Source organism: Schistocerca americana, chromosome 2 (genome assembly GCF_021461395.2).
Source record: "Schistocerca americana isolate TAMUIC-IGC-003095 chromosome 2, iqSchAmer2.1, whole genome shotgun sequence".
NCBI classification, from domain to species: Eukaryota; Metazoa; Arthropoda; class Insecta; order Orthoptera; family Acrididae; genus Schistocerca; species Schistocerca americana.
In genome coordinates, this window is record NC_060120.1 from 827,998,132 (window position 1) to 828,010,742 (window position 12,611).

The 12,611-nt window shown below is 39.2% G+C and overlaps 1 protein-coding gene across 1 annotated transcript in view; it reads right to left on the reverse strand.

The window, feature by feature from the left end:
- LOC124595461 (glutamate--cysteine ligase catalytic subunit) overlaps positions 1-12,611 on the reverse strand; it is a 123,970-nt gene that overhangs the window by 72,676 nt on the left and 38,683 nt on the right. Inside the window, exon 6 of the mRNA XM_047134210.1 lies at positions 3,127-3,323. Within this exon, the coding sequence (XP_046990166.1) occupies positions 3,127-3,323 (197 nt within the window). The remainder of the gene's footprint in view (positions 1-3,126; positions 3,324-12,611) is intronic.

Here is a 12,611-nt window from a genome sequence, read left to right on the forward strand (position 1 = left end):
ATGTTATCTTCAAAGACTAGTGTATATTAAACATTTTCAATGGCGTCTTTCATCTTCAGAGCATGCAGCGTTTACAGAAGTCCTGATCGTGTCTACAGCAAACCCTGCCTAGTTCGATATTCATGGTAATTAGGGTGAGGGGTTTTTTTTTTTTTTTTTTTTTTTTTGAAGCTGAACGTTGCACTCTACTGGACATCATCTACCCAAGCTTATTTATTGTAAAACACTGAACACATCTCTTTCCTGCCCATTTTATTCACCTGTGGCTGATAATGAGTAACATATGTATGTTGGTCATAAGCAATCAACAAAGTCAAAGCCTGCTCCGTTTGCGTACTGAAGCCAACTTGATGAATTATGTTAAATTCCACTTCTGTGAGAACCTGAAAGTGTTGTACAGTATAATACAGTACTCAAGCTGAGTGTTAGAAGTAAATACAAATAGTCAAGTTTAGAAGATAAAATGAGAATGCTTCATAAAATTCAAGCCACTGCTTCTGCAATGAGGTTATGACAGAGTTCAGCAGCACTAAGAAGACTTTTTACAGCCTTACGAAAAATTGCAATAAAATTTCTAACTTTGTGCTAAAACATGGAAAATGAAAACAGACAACTGGTCTACAAAAGACCAACACTAATAATGCTGTGTACACGGAGACACTCCTGTCAGAACATGAACCTTTTTACAGTTTTCATGGCAACAAACTTCTAAACATTTACAAACAAGCAACACAACCACAAAAAATTAAATTAATGCTGTGACAGATGTACCTAAACAGAAGAGGCATAAAATAATATTCATTATAATTTATAACTGTGATAACATCAAGTTGAACAAATATATTTCAAGGAAGACGCAATACATGAAAGTCACAGATCAAGTACACACAGTCGAATCTGCTGGGGCCCCGTGCACCAATCTGCCCATTGCATCTGTCTGGTTGTTGTAACAGGAGACATGGGCGATGTGTCCGCGTCCGTAGGAGAAGGAGGCGAGTAGAGTTGCTACGACAGATGATGGTCATCTGGTTCCTGGATGGGCACGTCTCCTGGTGGCGTCAGTTCTTGTGCTGGCACCAATATGGTGGCGAGAGGACTGCGTTGTGAGTAATGAGAGATTACAGTATCCCGAGCATCAGGTAGAGCTCATCCCTCTTTTATGAAGCCTCATCCTGCCTGGGCCTCCTGCAGCAATGCATAAGGATTTCGACCCACTGCCTTCCCCAGCAGTGCCTCCTCCAGACCACACACCACCTGCGTCTTAACCCCAAGAGGTCACAATTAATAAAACATTCTGGGCTATTATGCTGTGGTCGAATGGATTTCACCTTACCAGCCAATGTTTTGTCCCCAACTGCAGAAAACATTTTCAAGACAGATCATAGCTCTTTAAATGTCTGATTCACACCCTGGCTGGCTACTGACTACAGCTAAATTCCGCTTCCATGCAGTGGCGTGACATCACATTTGGAATGTGCAAGTGCAATTGGCCACCGTCGACTGCAGTCATCTGGTGAAAGACTAGTACACATCATCTTCAGCACCAGAATCCTGATTTCACGCCCTCCTCCTTCCTACTGAATTCCCGGGGTGTTTCACAATCTCTATGGCCTCCCTACATAACCTTTCATGGTATCCGCTTGTGGCTGCCAGCATTTGAGTCCTATCAAAATAAGTGTGGTGGTCTCCCAGCTACAAATCATGTTCCACAACAGCTCATCTGTCTATCTCCCCTCTTCTGCAATTGCTCTTGTTCTCTTCTAGCTGTTTTTTGACCGTTCTTTTTGTAGTGCCCACATACATCTCCTCACAACTACACGGAATCCTATAAGTTCCTGCTTTTTCCAGCAGCTGGCGACCACCCTTGGCCAATTTTGGGTGATGATGTATCTTCTGGTTGGTTTTGTATATTAGTGCAGCATTTCACTTTTTCAAGATTTTTCCTATGTGATCAGTAACGTCCTTAATGAAAGGCAAGAAAACTTTTAATTTCACTGGCACTTGAGCACTGCTGTATTTTCTACGCAGTGGAGAGTTGTTTTAATTCTGCATCAAGCAGCTCTCGTTCACAGATTTTCCTTGCTCTATCTGCCAACATTCTTATGATGCCTCGCTCTTGCTGTGGATGGTGGTTCAGATCCCAGTGTAGGCAATGGTCTGTGTGTGTGGGTTTTCAGTAAACTGTGTACCCCAAGTTACCATCTTCTGTCTTGAAAACTAGCACATCAAGAAAATTCAATTTTCCTCCTGCCTCCTACTCCATGGTACTCTGAATCTCCGGACTGATCCTATTGAGATGTTTGTGAAAACAATCCAGTTCCTCCCTGCCATGCCACCACAAAACAAACTTAACATCCACAAACCGGAACCAAATTTTTGGTTTCTTGTTAGCAGTTTCCAACACCTGCACCTCAAATTTTTCCTTAAATAAGTTTGCTATAACTGGGCTTAAGGGGCTCATTGCGACAAAATCCGTCTGCTAATAGAACTCATTGTTCCATACGAAATAAATGGTTTTGAGGCAATATTTGAACAGTTTTGCAACTTCCTGAAGAAAAATCCAATTCTGCTGCTGCAAAGCTTCAATGAGTGGAACCATGATAAATAGCGATACTAAATCTAAACTAACTAATATGTCCTCCGGCTGTACCACTATGTCATTTATGTCACTGAAAAAATGTGCCGAATTCTTGATATATGAATCCGATCCGGCCACACACAGTTGTAATAATGCTATGTGTAGTTATATAATTGTGACTTTTCCAGCCATGAAAGTTTACATTTTATATGTATTTCTTTTTCATCCATCCATTTGCACTTTCTGTCGATCCCATCACAAGCATAAAAATATTAGATATGGAATGAGTCAACAAACATATTAACAAAATAGAAGCTACTTTAAGAAATAATCTGTACACTGTGTTAACAGTAAGTTACCACTACATGATTTATACTGTCTGTACTTCTACACTGTAAATGCAGTCTATCAAATCAGAAGGAAAGATGCCCCTTTGAAAAAAAGCTGCTGCTTCCTCAGTTTCTTAAATACCTGCTTGTTATTTCATATTGTAGTTTAATAATTACTTCATTACAAAAGCAGTTTTTAAATAAAATAATAGGACTTACTTTTCTCCTTCTGGTGAAAGGTATGAGTCTATGGAATCATATCGTGACTTTGGAATTTGGAATTTGCAGTGCTTTAATGGTTCCAATCCTCTTTCCTCTTTTGTTCGACAATCGACTGAGCAAGATATTGTGTTCCATCGACAATCTACATCAGTCACATAACCTCGATACAGAGGACTAGCAGCAGTGAAGGCTAACTGAAAGGAGAAAAGAAAATTACTTTAGAATTCTATTGTTAACACTAAATTCTAATCTCTCTCATATCTTAATATACAGTTTTTTCAGTCATTATATCTACAATTAATACACATCCCTTTGACCCAAATAGAGTATCTTCCAATTTACAATGATAAAATTAAAAAGGATACTCTTTTTTCTATAAAACCACAAACTGATGAAATCCGAGTAATACTTCACAAGAAAGTTGTGGAATATTGGAAGGGACAAGGTACCAGAAGTTTGGCAAGTTACAAAAACTTATGGATAAAGCAATCTTATGTAGCTGTACTGCCACATTATCAAAAGAACTGGAGACCTATTTAAAACTAATCATAACAAGGTTAATGCCAAGTACAAGTCAAAGAAGCGAATATACTGAGCTGGCAGTCAACAGTTTAGTTGCCTGCAAGAACCTATCAACTGAAAACAATGTCAAAATTAGGGATCCACACTTAAATAACTCCGTTAAGTCCCATAGTCCTCAGAGCCACCTAAATAACTCCCAGTGAACGAGTTACTAGTGGAATGTAAATGGTAGTACAATTTCAAAAAGGAAAAAAAAAGGATAGGTATGCACATACATGGACCAAAGGTTTTGTCAGTACTGCACATTATCGAAACATAGTCACGCTATTGTCCCTAGAAATTAGCCAGTAGTCACGATAACAGATTGATCGACTGAATGAAAACACAAGGTATGGAAGCACCAAACTAACAAAAAAGATAGCTACAGCACTTAACCAAGTACATATCTTGAAGATGGTGATGATTAGAAATAAAACAATGGAAAATCCTGGATGGAATGTAACAATATTACGAAAAGGATACTTGCTACTGACCATATAACGGAGATGCTGAGTTGCAGGTAGGCACAACAAAAAGTCTGTCTTTGGCTGGCAGAGACTGTGGTCTCGTGTGTGTGTGTGTGTGTGTGTGTGTGTGTGTGTGTGTGTTCTATTTTCGACTAAGGCCTTGTAGGATAAAAGCTCATTTTCTGGCAGCCTTTTGTTGTGCCTATCTGCGACTCAGCATCTCTGCTATATGGCAAGTAGCAACTATCATTTTCATGATGATGATTAGAAATAAGAGTTTTAGGTGGAAAAAAGAAGAGAGAAAATGGACGCAAAGCAGGTGCTATGTTGTCAGGCAGAAAATGTGCCAACTCCAAACATGAAAATTTGCTGTGAAATGCAAGTTTAAGTCATTAAAACATCAACTTCTCACAAGAAATCACTCAATCACTGAAAAATCAAATTAATCTCATTACTGAACACACTGACCTAATCCACTCTCAACTAAGAAAACTGCTGAAACAATTTATCTTGCAGTGGAGGGGGGAGGGGAGTGACATCAGCGATCACTTGGCCAATATCTGTAAAGAGAAAAGGCAAGTTCTACATCAACTGACCTCAAAGGAGCATATCAATAGTAGGGAATGAAAAGCTTGTAACTCCGTTTTGTTAGACATTACAGAAGAAGCAAAAATGGCTTTTTAAAAAATATATGAAGTGATACAGATAGTTTTGCTGCATGTGTAACTATGTAGTAGAAGCCCAGTTATTTATAGATTAAAAAATGCACTTTCAAATCTTCCTTTGATAATCGAGTTACTGGTTACTGGAATTACAAGGTTTTCACAGACAGAGGAGTTATGAGGTTTCCACTGCCTGCCATTGATACTTTGTTTTTAAATGGTAATCGATATTCTTGTTCAAAACTATATCATGAGTTTTTGGCCAAGCTTTGAATGAGCTTCAATTTTCCAATAAATTCTGCACATCCTTCATATCTGTCAAAATGTGTCACTGTAGTTCGTTCTCAAAACACCCCTCCCGCAGTTTTCTTACAGTTGTTTCCACCAAGCAGTGTCCTTGGATGACAAAGTTCATCTTGCAGTTCTTGTTTACAGGGTAATTCTTTAGTCTTTCTTACATCTGCATACAAAAACCTACATACAGAATGAAAATTATTACACACACCATGCAGCTTTCAACAGAGTACACCATGTACGGATGATGGGGGAAGGTGGTAAAGAAATACTTGTAATTTGTACGTGCTTTTATATCCTGGAAGCAGCTAATTTTTCAGGATTTTCTCCATGCAACGTACAAATTCATTAATGTTTGAGTACTTCTCTTTTAATGTTCCCCCAAGTTGACGAATAACTTGCACGATGCATGTCACATGTTTTAAGTTGCAGACATGGACTTAGAATGGAAAATGCAAGTACCATGCAAGAAGCTTGATCCCTACACACTATCCATATTTAATCACATTCCACTGTATCAGACCACAACACAAAACATGCTTTCCATTAGGAGAGAGGTACTGGTAGAAGCAGAGCTGTGTAGACATGTCATGAGTCGTACACAGGTAGCTCTGTTAATAAGAGCATTGCCTGCATGAGGTACGCTTGCGAGTTCAAGTCCTGAACCAGCATATAATTTTAACCCATCAGGATGTTTCAAAATACACACTGTTAAAACTTTCTACCATAATAGCATTGTCTGTTTTCTCAAGAAACCAAGTTAATAAAGCATGTGTTTCAATTGTTTCCCATTACAGGGTCCCACTGAAGTATTCAACACATATCTTTTATATCAGTCAGTGGTTACTTATAGACTAAACTACACTGTATCATCAGCTGCAACTAGTCTGATTTATGACACTTTCTTCATATAGTTTCTGAAGACATAACGTTTTGAAGTACTCTCATTGGAAACTGCTTTTGCAATATACATCTCTAGATAAGATTTTATAGCAGGATTTCTGAGTTTGGGAAGCCACATTCCATCACTGTAAAAAAAAAATTCTTTTTGGTCTTGGAGGTTCCATTAAATAACCAATCAAGATCAGTCTCACCATCATGTTGTCATGTTACAGTTCCTTATTCTTGGGGTGTTTTGCACTTTCCGTATGGTATTAAACACGAATTCGTTGGTGCTTTCACCAGTTGCAAATGAGATGTTAAATATGCCTTATCTTATAACAGATCTGTAATCCTGAATACCATAAGCAATAACTGTTTAATGGCATTCCCCAGTGCTCATTTTGTGGACACTGGCATCTTTATTGCAGACAAAATAAACAAACAGAAAAGTGCCATAAGACTTGCAAACTACACTCAGACCTGTGTATGAGACATACTGATCCTCACATTGATTCCGCTCATGGAATCATCAAGAGAGACGCACTCTGCAAACAATCAGCACAGAGATTATTTTTTAATCTGCCTCATCAGGTGTTTTCAAAATTTATTTATGAAAATAATAAAGATGGGCATACTTTATTGTTTCCTCTGACTTTTTTCTCAAGTACAGTATGTTCCACTCAAACCTCCCTGATTTCAAAGACCCACAAAACAAAACCACAGTAGATACAACAATGAAAAATCCACCACATTGTAGAGCATCTCAAATAATTTATCTACTTATCATCAATACACCTCTACATGTGAACCATTTGTAGCACGAAGAATATCGAGTCTATATTCAATTTCTTGCCAAGTTCTTTGTAACATTTCCTCTGTTACTGTTGCAATCACATTAGTTACACAATGCTGAAACATAGGAATAATGCCCACTTTGGGCGCATACACGCGGTCCTTCACGTCAGAACACTGTTGCAGAAGGAACGAAAAAAGCATGCCAAATTCAGAAGAACGCAAAATCCCCAAGATTTTGTGCAGACATCAATGCAAGATGCTTTTAATAGTTTCCACAATGAAATATTGTCTCAAAATATGGTAGAAAACCCAAAGTGATTCAGGTCATATGTCAAGTACACCAATGGCAAAAAAGAATCAATACAGTCACTGCACGATAGCGATGGAAATTTTACCGATGATGGTGCCACTAAAGTGGAGTTACTAAATACAGTTTTTTGTAATACCTTCACAAAAGAAGACGAAGTAAATATACCAGAATTCAAAACCAGAACAGCTGTTAGCATGAGTGACATAAAAGTAGATATCTTAGGTGTTGCGAAACAACTCAAATCACTTAGGAAAGGCAAGTCTTCCAGTCCAGATGGTATACCAATCAGGTTCCTCTCAGAGTATGCAAACACAATAGCGCCTTTCTTAGCAATCATATACGACCGCTCACTTGACGAAAGGTCTGTTCCCAAAGACTGGAAAGTAGCGCAGGTCACACCAATATTCAAGAAAGAAAATAGGAGTAACCCATTGAATTACAGACGCATATCACTGACCTCAGTTTGCAGTAGGATTTTGGAGCATATACTGTACTCTAAAATTATGAATCACATTGAAGAAAATGACTTATTGATATATAACCAACACGGATTCAGAAAATATCGTTCTTGTGCAACACTCTTTATTCTCATGAAGTAATGAGTTCTGTTGACAAGGGATCTCAGATCGATTCCATATTCCTAGATTTACAGAAGGCTTTTGATACCGTTCCTCACAAGCGACTATTAATCAAATTGCATGCATATGGAGTACTGTCTCAGTTGTGTGACTGGATTCGTGATTTCCTCACAGTTCCCAGTGATAGACGATAATCATCGAGTAGAACAGAAGTGATGTCTGGCATTCCGCAAGGTAGTGTCATAAGCCCTCTGCTGTTCCTGATTTATATAAATGATCTAGGTGATAATCTGAGCAGCCCACTTCAATTGTTTGCAGAAGACGCTGTAATTTACCGTCCAGTAAAATCATCAGACGATCAATTCCAATTACAAAATGATCTAGACAGAATTTCTGTAGGGAGCGAAAAGTGGCAATTAGCACTAAACAAAGAAAAGTGCGAGGTCATCCAATTGTATACTAAAAGAAATCTGATAAACTTTGGGTATACGGAAATCACACAAATCTAAGGGCTGTCAATTCAACTAAATACATAGGAATTACAATTACGAGCAACTTAAAATGGAAAGACAACGTAGATAATATTGTGGGGAAGGCGAAACAAAGACTACGCTTTGTTGGCAGAACACTTAGAAGATGCAACAAACCCACTAAAGAGACAGCCTACATTGCACTTGTCCGTCCTCTGCTGGAATATTGCCGAGCGGTATGGGATCCTTATCAGGTAGGATTGACGGAGGACATCAAAAAAGTGCAAAGAAGGGCAGTTCATTTTGTTTTGTCGCACAATAGTGGTGAAAGTATCACTGATATGATACGCGAGTTGGGGTGGCAGTCACTGAAAGAAAGGCGGTTTTCTTTGCAGCGAGATCTATTTACAAAATTTCATCAACTTTCTCTTCCTAATGCGTAAGTATTTTGTTGACACCCACCTACGTAGGGAGAAACGATCATCATAATAAAATAAGAGAAAGCAGAGCTAGAAAGGGAAGATTTAGGTGCTTTTTTTGTCCCCACGCGCCATTCAAGAGTGGAACGGTAGAGAAGTAGTATGAAAATGGTTCGATGAACCCTCTGCCAGGCACTAAAGTGTGAATTGCAGAGTAACCATGTAGATGTAGATGTAGAATCCCCACATTAAGAAATCAAGTGGCATAATGTCAGGCGTATGTGGTGGCCAGGCAATGGGTCCTTCGCATCCGATCCAACGACTGGAAAATTTCCTATCCAGGAACTTGCGAACAGCCGTAGACCAATGTGGCAGAGCTCCATCTTGTTGAAAAATGATGTTGAGTTGCAAGTCTTGTATCTGAAGGTACACAAACTGCTTCAACATGTCCAGATACACTGATCCATTCAATGTTTGCTACGCAAAGAAGAACAATACAACAATCCTGTCGTGCATTAGCCCGCACCAGACGTTTAGTTTATGGCTATTACAAACATGTTCAATGACAACATGCAGATTTTGTGAACTCCAAATCCGAACATTATGCCTATTAACCCTTCCTGATAGATGAAAGGTTGCCTCATCTGAGAATTAACATCTTTCCAGGAAGCTGGCATCCATATCAATACACTGCAACATATCGGCAGCAAACTGGTGTCGGTGTGGTTTGTCATTCGGCGTCAGATGTTACAGAATTTGCATTTTTTAAGCACACATATGAAGACGATGGTGAACTACATGATTCAATGTTGACAGAGGTACATCATGTTGTCTAGCTTCTTGACTAATTGACTTACGTGCGCTTCTGAAAAACATCTGTCTGATGTCCTCCACTGTCTCTTCTAAAACTACGTAATGTGCACCGCCAGAATGTTTTGGAACACTTCCTGTTGCCAAAAACTTCCTATACCATTCCTTAATTGTTTTCACTTCAGATGGATCACATTCATACACACGACGATAATTTCTTTGCACAGTAATCGGCGATTTTGTTTCTGCAAACCACACTACTGCTTGCACGTTCTGCTGTGGAGTCGCCATTTTCATTTCATGCAACCATGGACCATGCTGCACTCTGGCAACGATACTTGGCACTTCTGACGTGGGAATATAAAGTCTTTGAGATGCTCTACAATGTGGTGCATTTTTCACTGTCGTATCTACTGTTGTTTTTCTCTCCTGGGTCCTTGAAATCAGGGAGGTTTGAGTGGGACACCCTGTATTGTTATTTTGGTTTGCTATTTGTAACAGCAATGTCTTGCTTTACCAAATTACATTTACTTCTTGATTATACACCACCAAGTGTCAAAACATTCTTGCAGAAAGCACTGTTGGAACCACGGCTGACATGTAAATAGCAAATCTTTCAGTAGAAATAAATCACTAGAAAGGCAAGAATGTTCTAGAGTATCTTTCTTCTCTTTCTCAGAATGAATGTGAGTTTGAAGATGGAGGGTGATGAGGAGACTGAAGATCAGATTTTAAGCTTACTACTGTCAAAACAAATGGTCTAATAATGCTGAATACCCTGAGAAGGGAGGCAGGAACATTTCAGACTATGATGAAAGAAAGTATGCCTAAGCCCATAAACATGAAAAGCTATTTTTGAGAAAGAGGGGGAGAAGGACAGACAGACAGAGTGAGTGAGAAAAACAAACACACACACACACACACACACACACACACACACAGACGAGAGAGAGAGAGAGAGAGAGAGAGAGAGAGAGAGAGAGAGAGAGAGAGAGAGAGAGAGACAGGGGGGGGGGGGGAGGAAGGACCATATTTACTATTGGGATATAATCAAGAAGAAAAGTACTCAACTTTGGGGGGTATGTGGGCAATTTAAAATATTCTACAAAAACAACGTGATTAAGGCACGAAAATACACCAATGAAATGTCACTGATATTTGCAGTTCATAGCCATGATTAAAAATATTTTTTTTTTATTAATTAATGGAAATTTTCAAACTAACTCTTCTGTATAACAATCCACTTGTGGTCTAGTGGGATGTATCCGTCTCTTTCAATATGTTTCAAACACCAAAATGTCGGGCAATTTCAGGCCAAACCCAAAACATGCAGCAGTGGGTTTCAAAACTAGGGTAGAAGAAATCTGTCATTAAGAGTTAAATGTGTGGGTAAAGGTAGTGACACTAGAAAATTGTGCAAAAAGTGCAGCACCTAAATAGTCTAGGTCTAATAAATGATTGTAACAATGGGACAGAACTCTACAAAGGCACCTTAACAGAAGTTGATAATGTGCCATAAGCTTTCATTTTCTTGATTTCCCTTTTAACATCTCAATGGAAGAGTGTAATAAGCCCCACCCACTGTAACTATTTTGCAACTCCTTAACCTACTACTTTAATCTTATTACATTTCACTGAATCTTTGCTTCATATGGTTCAGATGATCAGCATATTTTTCTCCCTTTAGGACTCATGCCACACCCCTATATAGGAGTTTATTTTTCATCAGTCTCAAGAAAACAAATTCTGCAATTAATATACACATCAACTCTTTGTCTGTGTGTCTGCTAATACATGCAACAGAAGAGGAACATGTTACGAAACTTGAAATATTTTCCAAGGAGTGGGAGCAGAAGCCACTGACAAAAAAGTGTTAGCTTCAAAAATATGCAACTAACTTTAGACACACTTATTTAATGTACAAATAAATTACTACCGTAAAACATTAAATATGGCTATCATTCTGGGAACAAACATACATCTAAAATTACAGGGTGCCTAGAAAAGAAACACTGAAAACACTTAGTATGTTGTGTGGGAAGGAACACTGATCAGTTTTCAAAAAAGAACCCATATCAAGAAAGGCACAGCTTGGGTGCTGGAGAGCAATGAATCCGAGATGGGTGTACATTTGACTTTAAGTCAATAAACCCAACATGAGCAGCAGATCATGCTGTCTACATTACAAACAGGCTTTGAAATGCACACTTCCTACATCAATGCAAAGCCCTACATCGGCGGTGCTGAGTCTCACACACGAGCCACTATACGTGCGGTTGTCTTTGAAGTATTTCAATTGCCCCATGGACACTAGCAATAAGGTCCTCTTCTGATGTTACATTTGTGCCATACACCAAGCTCTTCCCACTACCTCACAGAAAATCATCAAAAGCTGTCGGATCTGGTGACTGCTGGCCATGGAACTGGTCCACCCCAACCAATATGAGATATTGCTGTGATACCACATATCGACATCAAAGTGTAATGGGACTCCGTCATGTTTTAAACCCATGTCCATACAAACATTTAATGGCACTACACACAATAGAGCAGGCAAAACATTTCTATTGGCGGTAAATTGGTGCTGTTAGTCTCTCTGGCAGTAGATATGGCCCAGTGATACGGTCCCCAATTATCCTGGTCCAGATGTTACAACTGACCCTGTGTTGGTGATTCTGAATCACCTGCACATGTGAATTTTCATCTGCCCAAACATGCGTGTTGTGTAAGTTCAATATGTTGTCTCTAGTAAACATGTGTTTATCCAAATAGCAAGAATCTCGGGAATTGTGGCTAGACTGCATTGCTGTAAATACCACTGCACAAACTGTACCCATCATGGGTAGTCCTCCTGCCATAATGCTTGGCTTTTCTGCAGATGGTATGGAAGGAGCCAGTGTCAATGGACAAGATGCCACACAGCACTTTTACTCATGTGCAGCACCTGTGCCACCTGCCAAGTGCTGGTTGTTGTGTCCTCTTCAAACACCATCAGCACGTGCTGCAACCACAGTGTTCAAGCTGAGCACGGATGACCCGCATCACATTTCGGCTCATTCCAGAGGGCAAACAGTAGACTGAGGATAGCATTTGCAAGTACAAAGCACAAAATGCTACTGCTTTATTGCACCATGGACACACATCAGGCAGAAAATACTTATATGCAACTTTCCAGCTTCTCTTATGTGTCTCTCAATGGCCACAAATTATAAACTCTGTCTGTTTCTGCAGGGT